The sequence below is a fragment of the Tachyglossus aculeatus genome, chromosome 3 (genome assembly GCF_015852505.1).
Source record: "Tachyglossus aculeatus isolate mTacAcu1 chromosome 3, mTacAcu1.pri, whole genome shotgun sequence".
Classification (NCBI taxonomy): Eukaryota; Metazoa; Chordata; class Mammalia; order Monotremata; family Tachyglossidae; genus Tachyglossus; species Tachyglossus aculeatus.
Genome location: NC_052068.1, coordinates 49570421 through 49594664, shown reverse-complemented (window position 1 = coordinate 49594664; position 24244 = coordinate 49570421). Strand labels below are relative to the sequence as shown.

The 24244-nt window shown below is 45.5% G+C and overlaps 1 protein-coding gene across 3 annotated transcripts in view; it reads right to left on the bottom strand.

Annotated features, from left to right (window-relative positions):
- Positions 1–16908: 16908 nt before the first annotated feature.
- Positions 16909–24244, bottom strand: part of JMJD1C (jumonji domain containing 1C) — a 385625-nt gene continuing 378289 nt past the window's right edge. For all 3 annotated transcript variants that reach the window (XM_038743527.1, XM_038743526.1, XM_038743528.1), the window contains 2 exons: positions 18110–18241; positions 16909–17818 (listed from right to left, as the gene is read on the bottom strand). In XM_038743527.1, the coding sequence (XP_038599455.1) occupies positions 17729–17818; positions 18110–18241 (222 nt within the window). In that variant the 3' untranslated portion in view covers positions 16909–17728. The remainder of the gene's footprint in view (positions 17819–18109; positions 18242–24244) is intronic.

Genomic DNA, 24244 nt, shown 5'->3' with positions numbered 1-24244 from the left:
CTGCCAGCCTCAGTGCAGCTGCTTCCCTTGGCTTACTGGGTCCCACTTGCACCCACGGTTCTGGTGTCTCCAGAAGATTGTCCTTGGTCTTGGGTTCTGGGCCTGGTCTAGCCTGAACAAAACCCACAGATTGTTTTTGTGCATTGTGTTTACTCTGTGACCTTTTACTTGTTACAGAGTAAACACAATGAAGAAGGTAAAGGTAGTCAGCATTTAAGAAGCTTGTACTGGAACCTGTTAATTGCCAGATATTAGGTCAAAGTACACCCTGCCCTTTCCTAGTCTTTCCTGAACTAGGATTCTACTGTGCTTTGTTCAAAGCCGTTCATTCGGCCCATCCTAACCTGAGTGTGCTTCTTGTTCCTTGTGAGTTTTCCAGAGGTGCCTGGCCTGGGGTCTGTGCTCCTGCAGTCCCTCACCGTGCTCAGCCAGTGAGAAAAAAACCTGAACTTCCCTCCCGCCTTCCGGCTACAACTTCCTAAAGACCTGGATTCCTAACAGTTTGCTTCTCTGAAGCAGATGGAAGTTTGAAGCCAGGATCATTACAGTGCCCTGGCTCTTGAGGCCCAGGTCATTAGCAATCTTCCCAAAAACCAGAAAGGCCGATGGTACCCTTCAGGCTTAACCAGGCAGCTGTTTGATTTTCTTTCCTCCAGCCTGGATCTACAGGTCTGGGCTGCAAGCTGTGCCAAGAACCTGTTGCCTTGACCAAGTGAATCAAGCAATGACAACTGACTGGGAGGAGAACTGACTTGCTGGAAGGCAGGGTCCCCTCGGGACTGGTCTATTGTTCACCCCCATAGAGCCAGGACACCTCATCCAACCAGCCCACTCAGCTGACTTTTAACATCCAAACCTAGAGCCAATACAAATAACAAGCATGAGATTGGTCAGAGCTCAGTGGATTAGAAAGAGTCAAACTGGCATTAAACAAAAGAGTTATGACTGGTCCCAAGTTCTTTGGCTTGACAACTCCCCATCCCTTCCCCAGACCTCTAAAGGTTAGCAAATGGGGATTTTTCTCATTGGTACGAAGTATAACTGAGAATGATTTCAATGGTGTGCCTCCTCCCCTATGGATCTCCCCATCCTGCTAAATTCTCTCAAGTGATTGGAAGCTAAATGATAAATTCCACAGTCCTACCCATATGCAGCAAAGGCTGGCATCCCCCCAACTGGAGGTGAAGAGCTTGTTTAAAGTCTCTCCTAATATTCTCATAGGGGGGCTTTCTTTCACTTGCCCACCATTTCTGGGTGCCTTTCTGGCTTAACAATTCTGGATTTGGCGCCAATTGAGCAATTCCCTCTCTTCCTAGGGTGTTTGGAGAGCGAGGGCTTCACCCACCCAACCTGTTCAGTCAAACTCTGGCTTGGGCCTCCTGAGCTTTCTCTTCTCAACACTTGAGATTTGGTGTCTTGTTTGGAACTAAAGCTGCCACTTCTGAATCTTTACCAACCCCTTGTCTGGGTTTCTTGACAAAGGGTTCTACCAGTTTTCAACTCAGATAAGTAAAAAACTCAACCAACTGAACTATATTGAAAATATGAGATGGGGCAACATTCATTGGGCCAGTCTGTAGCTTCAATCACAGTGGGGGTCTGCATGGTGAGCCGAAGGGGTACTTAGTATGGCTAACATTTTGTTAATGATGTGCATTTAGCTTTAATTCTATTTATTCTGACGACTTGACACCTGTCCACATGTTTTGTTTTGTTGTCTGTCTCCCCCTTCTAGACTGTGAGCCCGTTGTTGGGTAGGGACCGTCTCTATATGTCACTAACTTGTACTTCCCAAGAGCTTAGTACAGTGCTCTGCACACAGTAAGCACTCAATAAATACGATTGAATGAATGAACAAACAACATAAAAACAACCTAACTCTTTCTTCTAGTACATATGAAGACATTGGTTCCGAGAAAAAAAAAATCTAAGATCAGTGGAATTCCAGTGGCCTGAAGCATTCAAAATGCAGAGAGATCAAATAAGAATCCCAAGGCAATAATAATGATGGCATTTGTTAAGCGCTTACTATGTGCCAAGCACTATTCTAAACACTGGAGTAGATACAGGGCAATCGGGTTGTCCCACGTGAGGCTCACACTTTCAATCCCCATTTTACAGATGAGGTAACTGAAGCCCAGAGAAGTTGCCCAAGGTCACACAGCAGACAAGTGGCGGAGCCGGGATTAGAACCCACGTCCTCTGACTCTCAAGCCTGTGCTCTTTCCACTAATCCAAGCTGCTTCTCAACGAGCTCTAAATAGAAAGACCAAGGGGTTAGGAGTCTCCTGGGTCCAAATCCCACCTCTGCCACTGGTTCCTCCATGGCCATGTGTCCACGGCAGCTCAAACTGGATCTTTAGGTCAGTCAATCAATCCATCCATCAATCGATGGTTATTGAGCACTTACTATGTGTCAAGCACTGTATTAAGCATTCGGGAGAATACAACTCAACAGAGTTGGCAAACGTTCCCTGCCCACAATGAGCTTACAGTCCTGGTTCATAAAATTCCTGGCCTCTAGGCTTACCTGTTGGGCAGGTGAGTAATCCTTCTCAGGATTGCTTCTGGAGAGTTTCTAGTACTCTAACAGTCTCAGTATGGGAGGGAGAATCAAGCAGGGGCCTGAAGCAGCCTGACTCAGTGGAAACATCACGGGCTTTGGAGTCAGAGGTCAGGGGTTCAAATCCCAGCTCTGCCAATTGTCAGCTATGTCACTTTGGGCAAGTCACTTAACTTCTCTGTGCCTCAGTTACCTCATCTGTAAAATGGGGATTAAGACTGTGAGCCCCCTGTGGGACAACCTGATCACCTTGTAACATCCCCAGTGCTTAGAACGGTGCTTTGCACATAGTAAGTGCTTAATAGATGCATTATTATTATTATTATTCCTGGCCTGAGCAGTGGCTAGGAAGTGGAAGGCGATCTGGTGCAAATCAAAACTTACCTGTGCTTGGCAGCAGTGGCGTGGGAGAGAGTCGAGGGCGGAGACTCAAGTTTACTGCATGGAAGAAGGCAATGGTAAGCTACATAATAATAATAATCATGATATTTGTTAAGTGCTTACTAAGTGCCAGGCACTGTACTAACTATTGGGGCGGTTACAAACAAATTGGGTTGGACATAGTCCCTGTCCCATGTGGGACTCACAGTCTCGATCCCCATTTTACAGATGAGGTAACTGCGGCACAGAGAAGTGAAGTAACATTCCCAAGGTCACACAGCGGACAAGCAGACAAGGTTAGAACCCATGACCTTCTGACTCTCAGGCCCGGACTCTAACCACTACACCAAGGAAACTCAATGTATATACTAACAGAATGATTGCAGGTGGAGGTGGGGCGTTCCGGGAGAGATGTGTCCATGGAGTCGCTATGGTTCGAAAACAATTCGACAGCATAAGAGAAGACAAGAGGTGAGTAATGGGTACTTCTGTCCCATCCATCTTCTAGACTGTGAGCCCGTTGTTGGGTAGGGACCATCTCTATATGTGGCCAACTTGTACTTCCCAAGCGCTTAGTACGTGCTCTGCACACAGTAAGCGCTCAAAAAGTATGATTGAATGAATGAATGAATCCATGAAAGTAAACTTTTCCGCTTAATAATGGACGTTTTTAGGTAGTGTGGGAATGAGTGTGAACTCCTCACTCCCATGGCTTCAACTACCATCTCTGCAGTCTCACATTTCCTCCTGCCTTCAGGAGATCCCTACCTGGGACCATGTCTATATGTTACTGATTTGTACTTCCCAAGTGCTTAGTACAGTGCTCTGCACACAGTAAGCGCTCAATAAATACAATTGAATGAATGGATGTTATGCTGACACCTCAAACTAAACATGTCCAAAACAGAACTCCTTATCTTCCCACCCAAACGCTGTCTACCCTCTGTCTTTTTCCATCACTGTAGTCAATACCACTCTCATCCCTATCTCACAAGCCTGTAACCGTGGCATTATTGACTCATCTCTCATTCAATCCACATATTCAGTCTGTCACCAAATCCTGTTAGTTCTTTCTTCAAGACTTCCCTAAATTCCTCCCTTTCCTCTCCATCCAAACTGCACCTACGTTGATCCAAGCACTAAGTCTATCCCGCCTCGACTACTGAATCAGCCTCCTCTCTATCCTCCCTGCTTCCTGTCTCTCCCCACTGTAATCCATACTTCACTCTGCTGCCTGGATCATTTTTCTAAAATAAGTCTAACCCATATTTCCCCACTCCTCAAGAACTTCTGGTGACTGTCCAGCCACCTCCACGTCAAACAGAAAATCCTTCCCATTAGCTTTAAAGCTCTCAATCAGCTTGCCCCCCCCCCCACCTTATCCCACTGCTCTCCTACTAAAGTCCAGCCCACGCGCTCCACTCCTACAGCAACGGCTTACTCACTCTGCTTCAATCTCATCTATCTCACCACCAACCCCGTTCCCACATTCATCCTCTGGCATGAAACTCCCCACCCCTACACATACGCCAGACCACCACTCTCCCCACCTTCAAAGCCTTCTTCGACTAAGCCTTCTGTTCCCTGCATCCCTCTCCCTTCTGTATTGTCTGTGTACTTGGATCTGTACCCTTTGGGCACTTGGTTTTCACCCCTCAGTCCCACAGCACTTAGGGACATATTCGTAATTTATTTATATTAATCTATGTCCCCACCCCCACCCCCCAGGTTGTAAACTCGTTGTGGGCAGGGAACGTATCTACCAACTCTGTTGTATTGTACCCACCCAAGCATTTAAATGCTTTCCACACAGGAAGTGTTCAATAAATACCATTGATTGACAGTAGACGGAACATCGGCTTTGGAATCAGGAGGCCCAGTCTCAAGTCCCTGCTCTGCCTTTGGCCTGCTGCGTGACCTTGGGCAAGTCTCTTCACCTCACTGAGCCTCAGTTTCCTCATCTATCTTACCCCCTATGCCTTCGATTGTGAGCCCCAAGTGAGAGACAATCTCAAGGGACAGCCATAATGAGGGGATGAGGGGCAGAGGAAGAGCCAGCAGTAAAAACCAAGATTAGGTCAAAAATCATCGTTAGAAAACTGTCAGAAAAAAACAGATTTGATAGTGATTCCAGGAAAAGGGAGTTGTCCGTAGTGTTGAATGTAAGCTCCTTGTGGGCAGGGAATGTGTCTACTGACCCTATTATATTGTACTCTCCCATGTGCTAGTGCAGTGCTCTGCACACAGTAAGTGCTCAATAAATATGATTGATTGCCTGAATGCAGTCAAGAGGTTGAGGAGGAACAGGATGGAGTACAGTCTGTTAGAGGTGGCAGGGTGATCATTGGTGACCTTGGAAAGAGCATTCTCACTAGATAGAAAGTGAGGAAGCACATGGTAGAAAGTCAAGAAGAAACTTGTAGGAGAGAAAGAGGAGGCAATGGGTGTCTCCAACCCAATCAAGGCATTTGGACTATTGGTAGTGGAATGATTGAAGCTGACAGTCAGGGAGGGGAGAAGATGGGGCGACTCCCGACAGGCTCTAATAGTAAAGAAATTCTGATGCTCAAAATGGAAATGATCCTGCAGAGTCCATTCTGGCAGGGGAGGGAAAGTGGCCTGGGGATGCCCCCATCACCACACTGTGCCATCAGGCTCTACGTGCCATGGGGAGGGAGCAGGTGAGGGCTGAGGTGGCAGATGGCGATGGTAGTCGTGGTGGCCCTGTCTGGCTTGGCCATAACGAGGCATATCTGGTGGGTTTCCTGATCCCCTGAGTGGGAGGGCTGTAGGAGCTGGCAGCCCCTTCCTGGCTTTCTCCTGCTTCCTGTTCACTTTCAAAAAAGGAGATGGAGTTTTCCATCTTAGCCTCTGTCCTGAGACACACAGGAGAATTGATCAAATTCTCCCATCCCTGGAAGCAGTGTGGCCTAATGGAACAAGTCTTAGCCTGGCCATCAGAAGACCTGAATTCTAATCCTGGCTCTGTAAATGGGGGGTTAAAAACTTGTGTTTTCCCTTCTCCTTGGACTTTGAACTCTAAGGCTCGGCCTATGTCTGATCTGACTGGATTTTATTTCACCAGAACCTAGCACAGTGTCTGGCACATAGTGCTTAACGTTGTGGATAGGAGATGTGTCTGTTTATTGCTATACTGTACTCTTCCAAGCACTTAGTAGTGCTCTGCACACAATAAGTGCTCAATAAATATGACTGACTAACAAGTGCCAAGTCCCCTGCTGGTCATGTTCCTGCTGGGACACAGAATGCCACATGCTAGTAATGGCACAGGGGCTTCACACCACAAATAATAATAATTATTATTATAATATTTGTTAAGCGCTTACTAAGTGTCAAGCACTATTCTAAGCACTGGGTTAGATACAAAGTAATCAGGTTGTCCCACGTGGGGCTCACAGTCTCAACCCCCATTTTACAGATGAGGTAACTGAGGCACAGACAATTGACTTGCCCAAGGTCACGTAGCAGACAAGTGGCGGATGGGGATTAGAACACCCACGACCTCTGACTCCCAAGCCCGTGTTCTTGCCACTAGGCCAGGCTGCTTCTCTTAAGGGCTTGAACTACATGTCCAAGACTGAACTCCTTGTCTTCCCTCCCAAACCCTGCCCTCTCCCTGACTTTCCCATCTCTGTTGACGGCACTACCATCCTTCCCATCTCACAAGCCCGCAACCTTGGTGTCATCCTCGACTCCGCTTTCTCATTCACCCCTCACATCCAAGCCGTCACCAAAACCTGCCAGTCTCACCTCCGCAACATCGCCATGATCTGCCCTTTCCTCTCCATCCAAACCGCTACCCTGCTCGTTCACGCTCGCATCCTATCCCGTCTGGACTACTGCATCAGCCTTCTCTCTGATCTCCCGTCCTTGTGTCTCTCCCCACTTCAATCCATACTTCATGCTGCTGCCCGGATTGTCTTTGTCCAGAAACACTCTGGGCATGTTACTCCCCTCCTCAAAAATCTCCAGTGGCTACCAATCTGCGCATCAGGCAGAAACTCCTCACCCTTGGCTTCAAGGCTGTCCATCACCTCGCCCCCTCCTACCTCACCTCCTTTCTCTCCTTCTCCAGCCCACCCCGCACCCTCCACTCCTCCGCCGCTAATCTCCTCACCGTGCCTCATTCTCGCCTGTCCCGCCATCGACCCCCAGCCCACGTCATCCCCCGGGCCTGGGATGCCCTCCCTCTGCCCATCCGCCAAGCTAGCTCTCTTCCTCCCTTCAAGCCCCTACTGAGAGCTCACCTCCTCCAGGAGGCCTTTCCAGACTGAGCCCCTTCCTTCCTCTCCCCCTCATCCCCCTCTCCATCTCCCCCATCTTTCCTCCTTCCCTTCCCCACAGAACCTGTATATATGTATATATGTTTGTACATATTTATTACTCTATTTATCTTACTTGTACATATCTATTCTATTTATTTTATTTTGTTAGTATGTTTGGTTTTGTTCTCTGTCTCCCCCTTCTAGACTGTGAGCCCTGTTGGGTAGGGACTGTCTCTATGTGTTGCCAATTTGTACTTCCCAAACGCTTTGTACAGTGCTCTGCACACAGTAAGCGCTCAATAAATACGATTGATTGATTGATCTTTGCCCGTTGACCCACATTAGCCAGATGCAGGCAGAGCCAGGATCAGAACCCAAGTCTCCCGGTTCCCAGAGCAGCGTTCTCAGAGCCCACAAATAACACCCTGAGTACAAGGGAAGAAGCCCAAAGCACCTCTGGCCTGGAATACCCTCCCTCCTCAAATCTGCCTAGCAGTCACACTTCCCCCCTTCAAAGCTCTACTGACAGCTCACCTCCTCCAGGAGGTCTTCCCAGACCAAGCCCCACTTTTCTTCTGGTCTCCCCCACTCCGCGTCACCCCGACTCACTCCCTTTGCTCTACCCCCCACCCCCACCCCACAGCACTTGTGTATATATGTACATATAGTTCTATTTATTGATATTAATGATCTGTATATATCTATAATTCTATTTATATTGATGCTATTGATGCCTGTTTACTTGTTTTGATGCCAGTCTCCCTCCCTTCTAGACTATGAGCCCATTATGGGCAGGGATTGTCTCTGTTGCTGAATTGTACTTTCCAAGCACTTGGTACAGTGCTGCACACAGTAAGCGCTCAATAAATACGATTAAATGAATGAATGAATCCTGTCGGGGGAGATTCTAGACTGTGAGCCTGTTGTTGGGTAGGGATAATCTCTCTTTGTTGCCAAATTGTACTTTCCAAGTGCTTAGTACAGTGCTCTGCACACAGTAATTGCTCAATAAATAATTCTATTTATTTCTGAAGGTATTGACACCTGTATACTACTTGTTTTTTTTTTTTTTGTCTGTCTCCCCCTTCTAGACTGTGAGCCCGTTGTGGGCAGGGATTGTCTCTATATGCTGCCCATTTGTACTTCCCAAGCGCTTAGTACAGTGCTCTGTGCACAGTAAGCGCTCAATAAATATGATTGAATGAGTGAATGAATGTGGTCTGCAGGAGCCGGCCCACGGCCGATGGAATTTGCCAGCCATAGTGGCCCTTAAAAGTCACCTTGGTCGTTGGCCAGGCAGAGGCTAACACCAGGTCCTGGATTAACCAGGCTCCACTGCCCCAAGCCACGTGGCTTTCTGGACTCTGATGGGGCAGGTGGGCAGGGAGGTGGCAGGTAAGGCAGCAAGTGGGCAGGGAGGCAGCAGGCGGCAGGCGCCGGGTGGGCGGCGGTTAGTGCCCTGCAGCACCACCTGGGCAGGCGGCCAAGCGCTGGGCCTCCCAGCGCTTCACCTCCTTGGACTGTTCCCCAGACCAGGCTGGTGGCCGCCCCGTCTCACCTGCTCCTTTCCTTGTTCAGATCCTGTCCCCCTGCGCTGCTAAGGAAACAGGGAAAACCAAGGGAGCCGCAACTCACACCTTCTGATTCCCCGCGTTCGCACTCACACCTTCTGATTCCCCGCGTTGGATGTCTAGGCCACCCTCCCCCGCCGCCCATCTCCTTGGGTTGGGGCCAAGGCTGCCTTCCGCTTCGCCATTTCGCTCCTATTTCCGGCTCCGGTCATTCGATCGTATTTACGGAGTGCTTACTGTGTGCAGAGCACTGTACTAAGCGTTTGTAAAGTATAATTCGGCCACAGACAGAGACAATCTCTCGTGTGTCATCTGTCTGCACGATGACCGTGGGGAGAAAACTGGGCAAGTTGGAGATCCGCTCTGGGCGTTGAGCTTTATCCTTCCAGCTCCCCACAAATGACCCTGTCAGGACTAAAGAGAACGATGGTTAGGCTATGCACTTAGAACTGTACCCGTTAAGCGATTAATATTGGAGAAGCAGCAAAGCATAGTTAATAGAGCACGGGCCTGGGAGTCAGAAGGTCATGGGTTCTAATCCCAGCCCCACCACTTGTCTGCTGTGCGATCTTGGGCAAGTCACATTACTTCTCTGTGTGTCTGTTACCTCATCTGTAAAATGGAGATTGAGACTGTGAGCCCCTCATGGGACAGGGACTGTGTCCAACTCAATTTGCTGGTATCCACTTAGTACAGTGCCTGACACATAGTAAGCACTTAACAAATACCATTATTATTATTATTATTATTATTATTATATCCACCTCACCCTCTGTCCCACGGCACTTTTGTCCATATTACACCCTGCCACATCCCCTATTTGTAATGTATTTTCATGTTTGCCTCCCTGTGAAAACTGTAAGCTCCTGTAAAAGCTTATCTACCACCTCTGTTGAACTCTCGCAAGTGCTCTGCAGTTCAGTTTACAGTATAGTATAGCATGATCTTCACTGCTCTGCATACAGGAAGCGCTCAATAAATAGATAGATTGATTGATTGATTGGTGGGCCACAGCAGAGTAACCCCGCATGACTGCAGGATGGGTGGTTGAGGGGTAGCATGCAAAACAGACAGCGCTCTGTGATGGTGGAAGCCCTAGACAGTCATGCTGGGAGGGAGGCTGCTTAACCACCAAATTCAGAGGGTGCGGTAAATCCTGGCACTAGGCTGGACTAGCCAGTCACTCACACCATCACCCTAAAAGCTGCTGTGCTTCCTGATCTGCTCTGCAAGCAGCCAGGGCCTGGGGCAGAGAGCAGGGATCCAAGGGGCCCCAAAAGGTGGGAACTTTAGGTGGCAAACAGGTGGTCACTTGTCCAGTTTTATACCAGACAGATAACCTTCCATCTGGCCTGTATCCTGTTCAGTCTTGATGTGGCAACCGATGCCTTTAAATGCCCAGACTTGGTCCTCTGAGCCCTGCAGCTTAGAAGCCACGTCCAAGGAGATGGGAGGAGCAGGGAAGAGACAATACATGGTTTATAGAGAAAATGGGGGCTGGAAGAGTGGAGCGGGCAGGGACCTCCTCTAATTCTATAGACGTCTGCACAGGGTTCCACATGGCATCATTACGTTGGGTAAGCTGGGCAACACCTGAAGGGCTGGGAGTCACAAAAAGGTCCAGGACAAAGGAGGAGTGAGCTGGTTTTTCACTTGAGGTTCCAGGGTGTGGTAGACGCCTGGGATGGAGGAGCAGCAAGCTTCTGGGGTGACAGACCACAGAAGCATCAAAACCCTGAAATAGCAGCAATGGTAATGGTATTTCATCAATGGTATTTATTGAGCGCTTATTATGTGCAGAGCACCGTACTGAGCGGCCGGGAGAGTACAATATAACAGAGTTGGTAGATATGTTCCTTGCCCACAACAAGCTTGCAGTCTAGAGGGGAAGACAGATATTAATATAAATGGTATTTGAGTACAATGCACTGTACTGAGTGTTATCTATTCAGTGGGAGCACCAGGTGCACAAAATATCGACAAATCATGGCAGCGGTAGGAACGGCAAGTTTCAGAAAGGGAAGACAGAAAATATGTCAGGATAAAAGGTCAGAACAAATAACTGGATGTGCAGAAGTGCGGAGGATGAGCATTAACGTGAATGGGCAGGTCTGGCCGGAGCCGGGATCTGGCATCATTTCTAAACTGGAAATGGTCACCGGCTCCCCTCACCAAAAGCTGCTAAATATGACTGCCAGAGACAAAAGCTCACCTGAAGGACCACAGGGCCTGCGGTCTGGGATTGTCACTCCTGCCGGGCCTCCAATCCCTCTGTAACGTCCCAGGAAGTTTCCTTTCAGAGGGGTTTCTTTGGGAAATAATGGTGTGAGCCTGGGGCGGGTGCTGAGACAGAGTTACATAAATGGCCGACCAAACGTGTCTCGAATTCATGATCCCCAGCAACTGAAAGCTGTCTTCAACGGGAGCCGAGGACTCTGCATTAGGAATCAGCTGAACTCCTGAGTTCTGGGGCTTCATGTCTGGAAGATTCATGGGAAAAATAACAGTATCGGGACCTCAGGAGGGAGAGATCCTTTGGGTGGTTCCTGCAGAGCCAAGAACCACACCCCGCTCCCACCCGAGCTGACTTCAGGAGGCAGCAAGAAACGCCAGCAAGCTGGAAAAACATCCAGTCAGAGGCTTTTCAGCCTGCAAAAAGGCTAGTCAGCGCTTCCTCCTCATCCCCAGTGAGGACAGTCCAGCTGGGATGAGCTCTGCTGGCTGGTAATTACTCTTCCTGTCCAGATGCATTAGTGCTGTGCTGTTTTCCTAAGCAGAGACGCTCTAGGGAGTTGGAGCAAAGCACAACCCGGTGTCTACTGGAGCCCTCTGGGTGTTCCCAGGCAAAAGCAGAACATTGGGATCAGCAGCAGATGAATCCTATTATGGGGGAGGGCACACACAAAACGCATTGTTGGAAAATCCTCCAAGCACAAGTGAGGTAATAGGCTGGAAAGAGAGCCGCTTCACTGGTAGGAGCAGAAATACGGAAATCTGGATCAAATATGAATGAGAGGGTAGAGGACCTAGAGGAGCAGGGTCCTTTGTTGGATTGCCCTGACCAGCCTTTTTGGGAGAAATGGTTTCTGCAACTAACTTCTGAATGGAAGCAGCCAGGGATGTTTTATGCCTGTTCTCTCTTCTCTCTCCCTTTCTTACTTTGTCTCTCTACACTTTTTTAATGGTATTTGTTAAGCACTTACTCTGTGTCAGGCACTGTACTAAGCACTGGGTAGGTACAAATCAATCAGGTCAGACACATCCCTGTCCCATGTGGAGCTCACATCTTAATCCCCATTTTGCAGATGAGGGAACTGAGGCCCAGAGAAGTGATGTGATTTGCCCAAGGTCACACAGCAGACAAGCAGCAGAGCCAGGATGAGAACCCAGGTCCTTCTGACTCCCAGCTCTATGCTCTATCCACTAAGTCACACTGCTTCTCTCTGCTAATAATTAGCCAACTTCTGTTTTCATTTCTCTACACAAGCAATGGTATTTACCTAATGCCTTTCTGTATATGAAGTACTGTTCTAAGATAACACCATAAAGTTGGTAGATACCCTTTCTGGTCCCTTGCCATTTGGGTGGGCACTACACAGGCATCAGTGGTTAAGAAGGGGAAGGTTAGGGTTAGGTGAGTTGCTTTTGTGGCAATGGTGATGGTTGAGGCTGGATCATCTGCACTCTATTCTCCTGTATCCCCACACCCAGGGGCAAAATGGCTGATAGGGAGAAGAGAGGGTGGTGGTGGCAGCAGCAGGGGCAGGGGACAGTGTGATGCTCTGCACACAGTAAGTGCTCAATAAATGATTGAATGAATGAATGGAGAGGGTTTGGATGGGAGTTTGGAGGGTTTGGATGGGAGTGAGTTAATGGGGGCCACGCAGAGAGGAGTGAGACACGGGGTGGCACTGGGACAGGATTACAGGGATGGGATGGGGAAGAGGAATGGGGGTGGCGCAAGCAGTGGGAGGCAGTTGGGTGACCGAGGTGAGGTGGGAGGAGAGGACTGGGATGAACTGGCAGGAGATGGGGGATTGTGGGGTCAGTGAGGTAAAAAAAACCCCAGCAATAACAACTATCAGGTGATACCTATGCAAGATGGTTGAATTTTCCTTGGGGCCTTAAGTGCAGATGAGGCCAGTGTTTAGGAGAATCCTGAAGAGATGGTTGAATTGTTCCCAGGGTCTTGGGAGTGAAGAGGCCAGTGAATAGGAGTAAACAGCCTGGGTTGGTGTGAGGGTAGAAGAAATCAAGGACTGAGTAAGTGTGAAGGCAGCCAAGCAGCTTTTGAAATGTAAAAACCTATGAACCTGGGCCTTTTTCATCTGGGGGTTAGGCAGCCACATCCTGATCTGACTGCAGGGAAAGAGGAATGATGAAGAAACTGGCCACTGAGCTTCTCAACGGCAGGAGATGGGAAACGAAATGTCCTATATTCCTGCCTGGCAGGCAGATGGTAGGTAGTGGCTCCATAGCTCATGACCTGGTTAGGTTGAGGCCGCTGGGCGGAGGAGTCAATGTGTAAGTAGGTGTCTTCTGTGCAAATGTATTTATTTACATGTCATTTATCCTCATAAGCACTACCTCATGAATACATCCCTTTTCTTTTTCCTGCTATCTGTATATTATTTCATTGTCACTCCCTTTAGATTGTAAACTCCTCAAGGGCAACGGATTGTGTCGCCTAACTCTACTGTACTTTCCCATGCACTTAGTACAGTGCTCTGCTCAGAGAAGGCCCACAAATTCAGAAATCTTTTATTGACGTGGGGCCATTTTTCAAGAAAGCACTAAACACCTTCTGTCCTTAAAGCCACCCCACTGCTGTCCACAAAAAGGCACCGGAAGAGGCCTGGTATATTTGGGTGAATTCCCAAATTCACAATCGAGAAAGGAAAGCCAGATTTCAAACTGAAGTAATTCAATGAGAGAAATAAATTTACAGCCCCGTTCCAAACACCGCTATAGCTATGTTTGGGGGTTTGTCTCCCCCCGTCCCCCAGCATAACCTGTAGTAGAAATAAACTTGGGTTTTTATGGAAGGGTTTTGGTTCTAAAGAATTCCCAGGTGACAGCACTCATTTATACTGACACCTACTAGGCTGCGAGCTCAGGTCAAGGGGGATACATCTGGTACAATAAGCATCACAGAAACCTCAAACTACAGCAACAGTAAGTTATTTTCTACAAGAACGTCTATTCAGCAACTTACCCCGTGTTCTTGTGAGAGGCCTTGGTGTCTTTTCTGGTCAAAGCGCACCCAACAGGAAATGGCCCCTAATGATAAAGGCCTTAGTGCAGAATTAATACAGTAAGGAAGAAGGCCAAGCAGTGAATCAGCACCATTTGAGTGTCCCAGCCCAGCACTGACCCAGGTAGATTCTCTGTAGCTTCAGAACCCTTATAGGATGCTGCTGTGCTTCTACATGGTTCTGGGGACTGTGATCATAGGAGGCTGTGATGAGTTTGCCAGTTGAGATGCTTTGCGTTCAGTTCCTCAAAGGAAAATCCTCCCTAGAAGAAACCACTTTTCCTTTAGGAGCTGAATCCGATTGAGAAACTGAGCTTAAGCTGTAGAATTCTGGTGATTTTCAAGGGCCAGGTGGCTACCGCAGCACTAATGAAAGACTCTTACATGACTAGTGCTTGAGTTAGTAGCAGGGGGTCATGTGGGTTTTGAGCAGTCAATCCTGCTTTAATTAGTAGTGCCCGGTGAGCCCTACACCATCAGAAAAAAAAAAAATCTCACTGAATTCCCAGTTAAGAAGAAAATAACTCACACCTGTGCTCCATCAGTCAAGCAGCCTGACAACTTAGGACAAGTCTATGTTTACCTGGGAGTTTCGGTTTGAGTCTCTTGAAGTAACAATGAGAGTTTGTTACTCTTACTCAGCCACAGCAGAATCAGGCAAACTACTTCCTAAGTTTTTTTTAAATATGAGCAATTAGCTAGAGGTCCCAAACATTGGAAGGGAGAGAGGACAGTGAGCATTTTAAAAGCAAAAAAACTCCTACCGGAAAGCTGGTGATTCATCCAATTCCTCTTGAGTCCCCAAGAAGGGTGGTGTGTGTTGCCCATGGGCTCAGCGCTACCTCTCCACCCCGATTCCTGTCCTCCGGTGGCCTCCAGGAGTTGATGGCAGTGGATTTTTAGGAGAGGCTGCCAACAGAGGCAGTAATGATGTCAGAAGCGGCGGTGGCAGCAGCTGCAGCAAGTAGCGCTAGGCGGGCAAGGCCAAGAACTGGTAGGTTTGAAAAATATGTGGTTTTTTGCAACTACCCCTGGGAGGGCTCAGGGATAATCCTGTTGGCGAAACTTTCAGAAACATGAGGAAAAAAGGGCAGGATTTTGGTTGTTATTGTGGTAGCCTGTGCTTTTCACCTCTCAGGGATCTTGTGCTGTGGAAATAAAGTGTCAGCCTCCCGACTCCGCCAATTACTTGCTCTATGACCTTGAGCAAGTCACTTAACTTCTCTGTGCCTCAGTTCTTGTGTTCTGCCTCTTACTTAGACTGTGAGCCCTAAGTGGGGCAGGGACTGTGTCCAACCGGATTAACTTATCTACCCCAGTGCTTAGAACAGTATTTTTGAAACACAGTAAATGCTTGAATACTATTTAATAAAAAGGCCTTGGGTGCACTTCCAGAGAGTCAAAGCCAGGGAGGAAACACAGCAGCTCACACAGGCAGCTCTCTAATCAGGAAGCTGGGCCAGATGGGTTTGCTGGCAGGGTGATTTACTCATTGCCATTTTCCAAGCCCATATTATACAGGCAAGAGCAGCCAGCACTTTCCTCCATTGGGAAGAAGCTTTGATGTTGTCGGAACTCATCTCCAATTCCAAAGCTTTTTGGATTCATAATCAATCATTCGTATTTATTGAGCGCTTACTGTGTGCAGAGCACTGTACTAAGCGCTTGGGAAGTACAAGTTGGCAACATATAGAGACAGTCCCTACCCAACAGTGGGCTCACAGTCTAAAAGGGGGAGACAGAGAACAAAACCAAACATAGTAACAAAATAAAATAGAATGGATATGTACAAGTAAAATAGAGTAATAAATATGTACAAACATATATACATATGTACAGGTGCTGTGGGGAAGGGAAGGAGGTAAGATGGGGGGATGGAGAGGGGGATGAGGGGGAGAGGAAGGAACGGGCTCAGTCTGGGAAGGCCTCCTGGAGGAGGTGAGCTCTCAGTAAGGCCTTGAAGGGAGGAAGAGAGCTAGCTTGGCGGATGGGCAGAGGGAGGGCATTCCAGGCCCTGGGGATGACATGGGCCGGGGGTCGATGGCGGGACAGGTGAGAACGAGGCACGGTGAGGAGATTAGCGGCAGAGGAGCGGAGGGTGCGGGGTGGGCTGTAGAAGGAGAGAAGGGAGGTGAGGTAGGAGGGGGCGAGGTGATGGAGAGCCTTGAAGCCGAGGGTGAGGAGTTTCTGCCTGATGCGCAGACTGATTGGTAGCCACTGGAGATTTTTGAGGAGGGGAATAACATGCCCAGAGCGTTTCTGGACAAAGACAATCCAGGCAGCAGCATGAAGTATGGATTGAAGTGGGGAGAGACATGAGGATGGGAGATCAGAGAGAAGGCTGATACAGTAGTCCAGACGGGATAGGATGAGAGCTTGAACGAGCAGGGTAGCGGTTTGGATGGAGAGGAAAGGGCGGATCTTGGCAATGTTGCGGAGCTGAGACTGGCAGGTTTTGGTGACGGCTTGGATGTGAGGGGTGAATGAGAGAGCGGAGTTGAGGATGACACCACGGTTGCGGGCTTGTGAGACGGGAAGGATGGTAGTGCCGTCAACAGAGATGGGAAAGTCAGGGAGAGGGCAGGGTTTGGGAGGGAAGACAAGGAGTTCATAAGTGACCCACCTGTAAGCAAAAGAGGGCCCCGTTAAGAAATGTCAGGATTACCTCCAATCTTCAAGAGATAGCTAAGCCCTTCAAAATGTGAATATCGGCCTGAAGATCCACATGAAACCTGAAGATGGCAGAACGAGTCACACAAAATGTGATGCTCTTCCAAGTAAAGAACTCAGTTTTTATGATCTAGAAGGAGCCTGCAGTCACCTCAGGGAATGAAGCACACATATGCGAACCCGAATTTGATAAAGTCATTTTAATGGAAAATGTAAAACCCCTTTCAACTTCAATGTACAAAGCCATGTGTAACACTTGAACTTTTTAACAAATAAAAGCAAGCCAATGTTTTAAAAAAATACATCATTGAATGTATATATGTATATATTTACATAGCATATTAAGTTTATATTTAGCTTTAAAAGTTCACAAATTTTTACCAAAATGAAACTATTTTAAATAAATTACACCTTTTGAAAATGTTTTAATTGTACACTGAGTAACTTCAACAAAGTATTGAAGTGTCTGTACTTAAGATCTACTTTATATACTTTGTACTTACAAATTTTACAATTATTTGGCAGTAATTTTCAGATCATGACATGACTGCTGTGCGATTCAGCAATTTCCCAAATGCAGGCAATAGCTGGTGTTTGTGTCCTACTCTCACAGTAACTGTCTCAATGTAGTGAAAAATATTGGAGTTATTTTAGCAAACTGTACAAGGTCACATTTACATTTAATCAACAATATAGCATAGAATTTTGAATTTTTTCCAAAAATAAATACATTTAAATCTGACATTTTCACAAACTTCATGTACACTATAATACAGAGACAGCAGCAGGGGGCTGCTCTTTTACTTTTTAATAACTAACATTTAATCACAGTAGCTGTGACATATGAAGCTATACTGCCGCGGTGTCAGTAACATGTCAATACTATGAATATATATTTTCTTGGCACCGATGGTTTGTGAAGCTTAAATTAGTGTGCATACTAGTCTTCATATGAGGGATGAGTAACTTCAATCCGATGAACTAGAACACTGAAAAGGAGCATTCAATTTTCTTCCATATCTTCCATTTCATCTTCGTGTATCTTTAAGGTTCTCACCATTTCTTTAACTGCATGGTATAAGATATTTTTGACCTGAAAAAGACAACAACAACCCCACACCCTTCGATTAGAAAACTGCAATGGAGGGAAAACACCACAGACTTGTTAAAGCTGGTTTGCTAGTGTGCACACTGATTACATATATAAAAAAACCTGAACAAGAAAGTCAAAGTTAGAGGACATCTCATAAATTTCAGAATACTGTAAGAAAAAACCTCAAAAGTCCTATATTCAGTAACTAGGAAAAAAGATCATGAGGAACTTGGGCATTTCACCACAATCCTGAACCTATAAACCTACAGAACAGGAAGATTAACATCTTACCTGAAGTTTATCATCATAATTGATTTCTTCCTTCAACAGTCTCAGCTCCTGGGTTAAGTGAAATGACTGTACAAGATGTTCAGGTGACACAAAGTCTTCGGTCACCTGAATGCAGCTGTGAAAATTTTGCACCTATTTCCAAAAGAAAAATAATTTGAATGCTTTTCTTTTCTAAAATCCATTAGCCCTCAAAATAATAAAATAGAACATTTAAATCAAAATAGTTTTTCAACCATTGGTAGTAACAAAAAAGGCTTACTACGAAGAGCTAAATTGGCCGGGGGGTGGTGACAGAACAATTCTGTTTGTTAAGGGTCAGCTCTCCAGATTTTGAGGTCAATCCACTCAGTAGGTACATTGCCCAGGTCAAATCGATCAATCAGTGGTATTTACTGTGTATTTATAGTGTGCAAAGTACATTACTAGGTGTTTGGGAGAGTACACCACAAGGTCATTTTCCTCTTTCTCCTTATGGTCATTACCTTGCTCTCTAGCACTTCCCAAAGGGTAAAAGCAATGCAAGTTGAAATTCAAAACTGTCAATTTGGGGTATTTGTTATAAAGCTTTAGTTTAAAAGTACAATGAAGGAGATAGGAACAATCCCTAAAATTATGTTTCTGAATTGCCTGCATTCTTCCTAACTCTCAAGACCACAAAAACTTTGGAAATGGCCAATTTTCTGTGCTCAGGACTGCTTCACATAATCCAACTAATGATGAAAGTGTATAGTGCCTGCCCAAAGTTTCCAAAACTTTCCATTCCTTTCAAACTCAAAGTTTTAGGTTGCTGCTTTTCAAACGGGCATTTATTTAATGAATTCCCCATAGAATGAGTTTCCCTTGAGAGCAAAGCAATTGTTCATATTCTTATCTTTCCCTTGTTCACCATTTGAAAACTACTTTAGATTCCTCTGGCCACTTGTACCTAGTGGAAGGGAAATGGAGTCCTTGGGTGAAGAAAATGGAGGCTTGCTCCAAAAGTAACTATTTACACAGCTGATTCTAGGTTTGGCCAGCTACCTGCCAATTACCCACCCTAACCAAGCATGTGGCCAAGTGAGCTGGTGGACAGAACCCATTTTGGTGAGCAATGCAATTTCAATTCCATGAATAGAACTAAGCTTTCTTAGCACAAACAGGATTTAGTCCTCTTTACTTGGGCATGTAGCTAATGTTTCTTCTTGACAGGCCATCCAGCTTTGGAGTGAGTCTCCAAAGGACATCGTTTACCTGGTTGGGATATTGTACCAATAAAACATCAAATATTTCTAAGGATACCATGCTGTGGACAGGGAGGAACTGTTATGTTCCCTAATGATGACACAAAAACCAAATGAAAAATTGCACTAAGCCTTTTTCCCCCCCTAATCGGATCTATTTAAGGCAGGAATTTCAAGTTCTGGGATTAGTGACAAGGATTACATTCATTCATTCATTCAATCACATTTATTGAGCGCTTACTGTGTGCAGAGCACTGTACTAAGCGCTTGGGAAGTACAAATTGACAACATATATAGATGGTCCCTACCCAACAGTGGGCTCACAGTCTAGAAGAGGGAGACAGACAAACAAAACATATTAACAAAATAAAATAAACAGAATAGTAAATATGTACATGAGGATGTTTTACAGTTTAATCCAACTCCATTAACTTCTCTATTCCCTCCACTTCCTTTCCTCTCCATCTGGGTCATACCCAAGTGTCATTAAGCTTTCCTTTATTCTTTTCAGTTACTGTTATTTTTTGTTGAGGCCGTTGCTCTACATAGGCAACATTTAAGAAACCAGAGTTTTTCATTTTCATTTCTGATTGGCACTATTTTCTAATCTACATAGAAACAACACTTACATGCAACACCAATGTATAAAAACTGATTTTTTTCAACACATCAAAATTTACTCAAATTCTGCAGTAAGAATTTAGTCTTATAAAAAAAATACAGATTGCTAAAAGAAAAGCACGTCACCCTGCACATTCAGTACAACTTCGTGTTAAAAGATTCCTGCAGGACTGTAGAAACCAAAGTCCATGACTACACATAGATGGGAAGACTACAGATAGATGGGAAATTTCACATCCATTCCAGGTGGTATTCTAAAGCTATAGTGAAAATGGGCACCCCCAAGACTTATTTGTTAACATTAGTGTACACAAAGATTTTCCATATTGGTCTGTCAACTTTTACATTAAAAAAACCCCCAAAACATTGGCAAACAGTTCCTGGGCTCACCAGCCACTGGTCTGATTGACTGCTTAAGACCTCCAGCCCTGCCTCTTTGATCTGGGTTGTGCCGTACCCTCTCCTAGCTAGGCCCCAGTGAGGCGGCTTGAAGACCATCCAGAAACCTCACTAGTCTTGTTCACTGACTTCAGTGTCACCCCAAATCACTCAATCCCATGATCTACACTAGCTCTGTAGAAGGGCAGCTTTGTTCACTGGAGGTTTGGGATATGAATTTACATGGAAGAAAAACTGCATATCACATCCTTCAATCAAATCATTCAAAATGACTTGAGTGCCTACTGTGTGAGGGCCCTTGGGAAAGTATCATAGAGTAATCGACATGATCCCTGATTTCACGGAGATTACAATTTAATGAGGGAGGCAGACACTGAAATAAATTACTGGTAGGAGGAATAAATTGAGTGTAAAGGTATGTATATAAGAGCTATGGTTGACTTCCATGAGGAGTGTGCGCAAGTACTTAAGCACAGAAGTGCTGATGTGGCAGTCGGGGGATATAAAGTGTGGATGTTAAAATGAATCAGGGAAGACCTCCTGGAGGAGATGTGATTTCGGAAGGGCAGTGAAGGTGGCGAGAACAGTGGATGTGAACGGGGAGAGTTCCAGGCAGGAGAAGGCATAAGCAAAAGAAGAGTGCTTGCTGACAGAGACGAAGCCTAGCACAGTGAGACCTTCTTTCAAAATCAAGCCATCACCATCCACCGGGTATCTATTATTCATATAGAGCACCTTTCTCATGGAAATCTATATTATAAATGCATTTACTACAATACCCCTCACATTCGGGCTCAGAGGTACTCTCATTCTATATATAACTGCCCTAACAATTTTTAAAATAGGATTCTGTTTCCCAGGCTGGGACCTTATCACTAGGTAGTGCTGACTCTACAAAAAACAAGGTGATTCTTCACAGAACAAAATTTGTTTGCCATTTTTTAAGTGAATTTATAGCAAAACTTGGAGAGCAGAGATTCTATATATATTTCACCTTTATTAGCAGCGGGATGTCAGCTCTTAATGTACTTTTTTATTGCAGCTAAAGATGATATGCAGGATATTTTAAGGTCAGCATTTACATATGCAAATATGAGAATGATCTATATAAATCAAAGAACGAGGTAATTCCATTTCTTGCTGTACTTATTTGAATTGCAATTTGTTACATATGAGACAATATTTTCAGCTTTTTATTAACTCAATGTAGCTCAAAGTGTCCCAAGAACATTGGCAGAAGGGATGCTTATTATGTGCAGATTTAGATTTTATGGTTACTATAAATGGCAATTTGGACATAGCATTTGGAATAGCTTTGATCATCTTTCACATTTTGCAAAGCATCTAGGAGATGCCAACGGAATCCATGTGCCCCGTTCTCTTGCCACTAACCTCCTGCTTTATGCCCAACTGGACCTCCCTCCCACTTCACAACCAGCAGACTATTGTTCTCCCTCCATCTTCCAACCTCTTCTATCAATCAATCAATCGTATTTATTGAGCGCTTACTATGTGCAGAGCACTGTACTAAGCGCTTGGGAAGTACAAATTGGCATCACATAGAAACAGTCCCTACCCAACAGTGGGCTCACAGTCTAAAAGTATGTTCTATGATCATATTGCCTCCAGGAAACCGTCCCCAATTTAGCTCTCCTCTTCCCATCCTACTTCCCCTCTTCTGCCAGTTTGGCACTTCTGCATCTCCTAAGAATTTGTCACTTGGTTACTTAGCCTCACACCTCTAGGTAGTACTTGTGGACACATCTTTAAACTCTGTTCCTTTCAAACTCTACCTATAATTTATGTTCAAGTCAGTCCCCCAATTAGACTACAAGTTCCACGAGGCCAGGGATCCTGTTTATTATCATACTCTTTCAAGCACTTGGCATAGCGCTCTGCACAGTTAAATCACAAAGCTAGTGGGCTAGTGAGTGTGAGCCTGGGGGTCAGAGGGCTTGGGATCTAATTCCAGCTCCGCCACTTGCCTGTGGTATAACCTTGGGCAAGTCACGTAAATTCTCAGGTACCCCATCTGTAAAATGTGGATAAAAAGCCTATTCTCCTTCCGTCTTAGACTGTGAATCTCATGTGAGACACAGACGGGGTATGGTCTGCTTCTTCCAAATCAATGTTAACACAAGTATAGGGCTTGACACCTAAGATGCTTAACAAATACCATATTCATTATGATTTAACACTCAATACTACTGTTTGCTATTAGCTACATTTTCCTCCTGCTCTCACTATACACATACACACACACACATATATTATATCTGCATGTTTTCTCCATTACATTAGATAGGAAGCTCCTTAAGGGTCAGGGATCACGGCTTTTACTTTCATTGTACCCTGAATACACTCAGCATTTAATAAAAACAATCGTGCTCAACAACTGAAAACCAAGCAACAGAAGGCAAGGCATTTCCAGAGCAACGGAACTAAAAAATAAGATGAGCCAGTATAAACAGGTCAAACCTAGCTATATTCACAAACATATACTTCTCTGTTCACCTGGGTGACTAAGTATCTAGGAAAACTGAACCAGCTGGCCAGGCTTCTAGGCCACTTTGCCACTATAGGGGACTGATTTAAGCAGCAGCTACAGCCCTGCTTTTCACACACATCTGCTGCCTGACCTCATTTCTTGTTCTTTCTACCCACCACCTGACTGTACCACGCTTCCACGTTAGAAGGGCCGGGCGGGTAAACTGCAGAGGCAGCAAATGGATTTTTTCACGCCTAGTTTCATAGCTGAAGACTGGGAAAAAAATGCAATTATTGTACTGAAGACAGTACTGCCAAATGTGTTACTAATGACTTTGGAGGGTGGCTGAAGAGATTTTAGAATTAACTCACAGTTCCTGACACAGTGAAGATATATGCCAGATAGTGAGCAAAAGAAGCCACAGTTAGCAGCGGTCCATGTCACGTGCAGCTGAGTTAATTTCTTTTAGCTATCACACACTTGGGACAGCCAGATTTTCCCTAGAAATCTGCTGGTTCTATAAATTCCTATTCTCTTTTCTATTTCAGCCACAGTGTCCTATCTAGATTTGAATACATCAATAATTTGCCTATTTCCCCTCAAACGAAGACTAATAAAATGCAAAGCATTTAAGTCACCTGCAAAGACTTAAACCCAATGCATCAAGAAAACTTCCATGTCCCACTAACTCCACAGTAGGATTGACCCATTGACTGAGCCTTTTTCTAGAAAACTCTTTAAAGGGATCTTACACAAACTTGTGTAGTTACAGATTAACCTATGTCTATATTCTCAATCATGCAAATACTTTCATTTTCCTTACAAATCTACAATTTATTTATATTACTGTCTGCCTCCTTCTCTAGATTACTGGCGCACTGTGGGGAGGGAACCTGTCTACCTACTCTGTTGTACTTTCCCAGGCACTTTGTACAGTAAGTGCTCAATCAATACCACTGATTGATTGACAAATGTGTTATTTGTTTAATAACTGTTTATTAATATTTATTAATTTACACACAACATGCTTTATTCTCATCTCTCTTGTTGCCAACCTTTTGATCCGTCCCTCTACATATCTGGCAGACCACTGCTCTACCCATCTTCAAAGCCCCTCCAGAAAACACACCTCCTCCAGAAGCTTTTCCCTGATTAATCTCTCTTCCCACCCTATTTCCCCCGCTACCCCCACAACTGGTACTTCAACACACTTCCCAGGCCTCCTATACCATTTGGTCACTCACATTCTTCCAATGCAATTATGTACCACTCTTACATGCCACAGCTTCTTCCTACCTTTATTTTAATGTCTGTCTTCTGTAGCTTGTAGGCTTCCAAGGGACAGAGATCATGTTCACTAACTCTACTGTCCTCTTCCAGGCCCTTAGTACTGTGCTCTGCATTCAG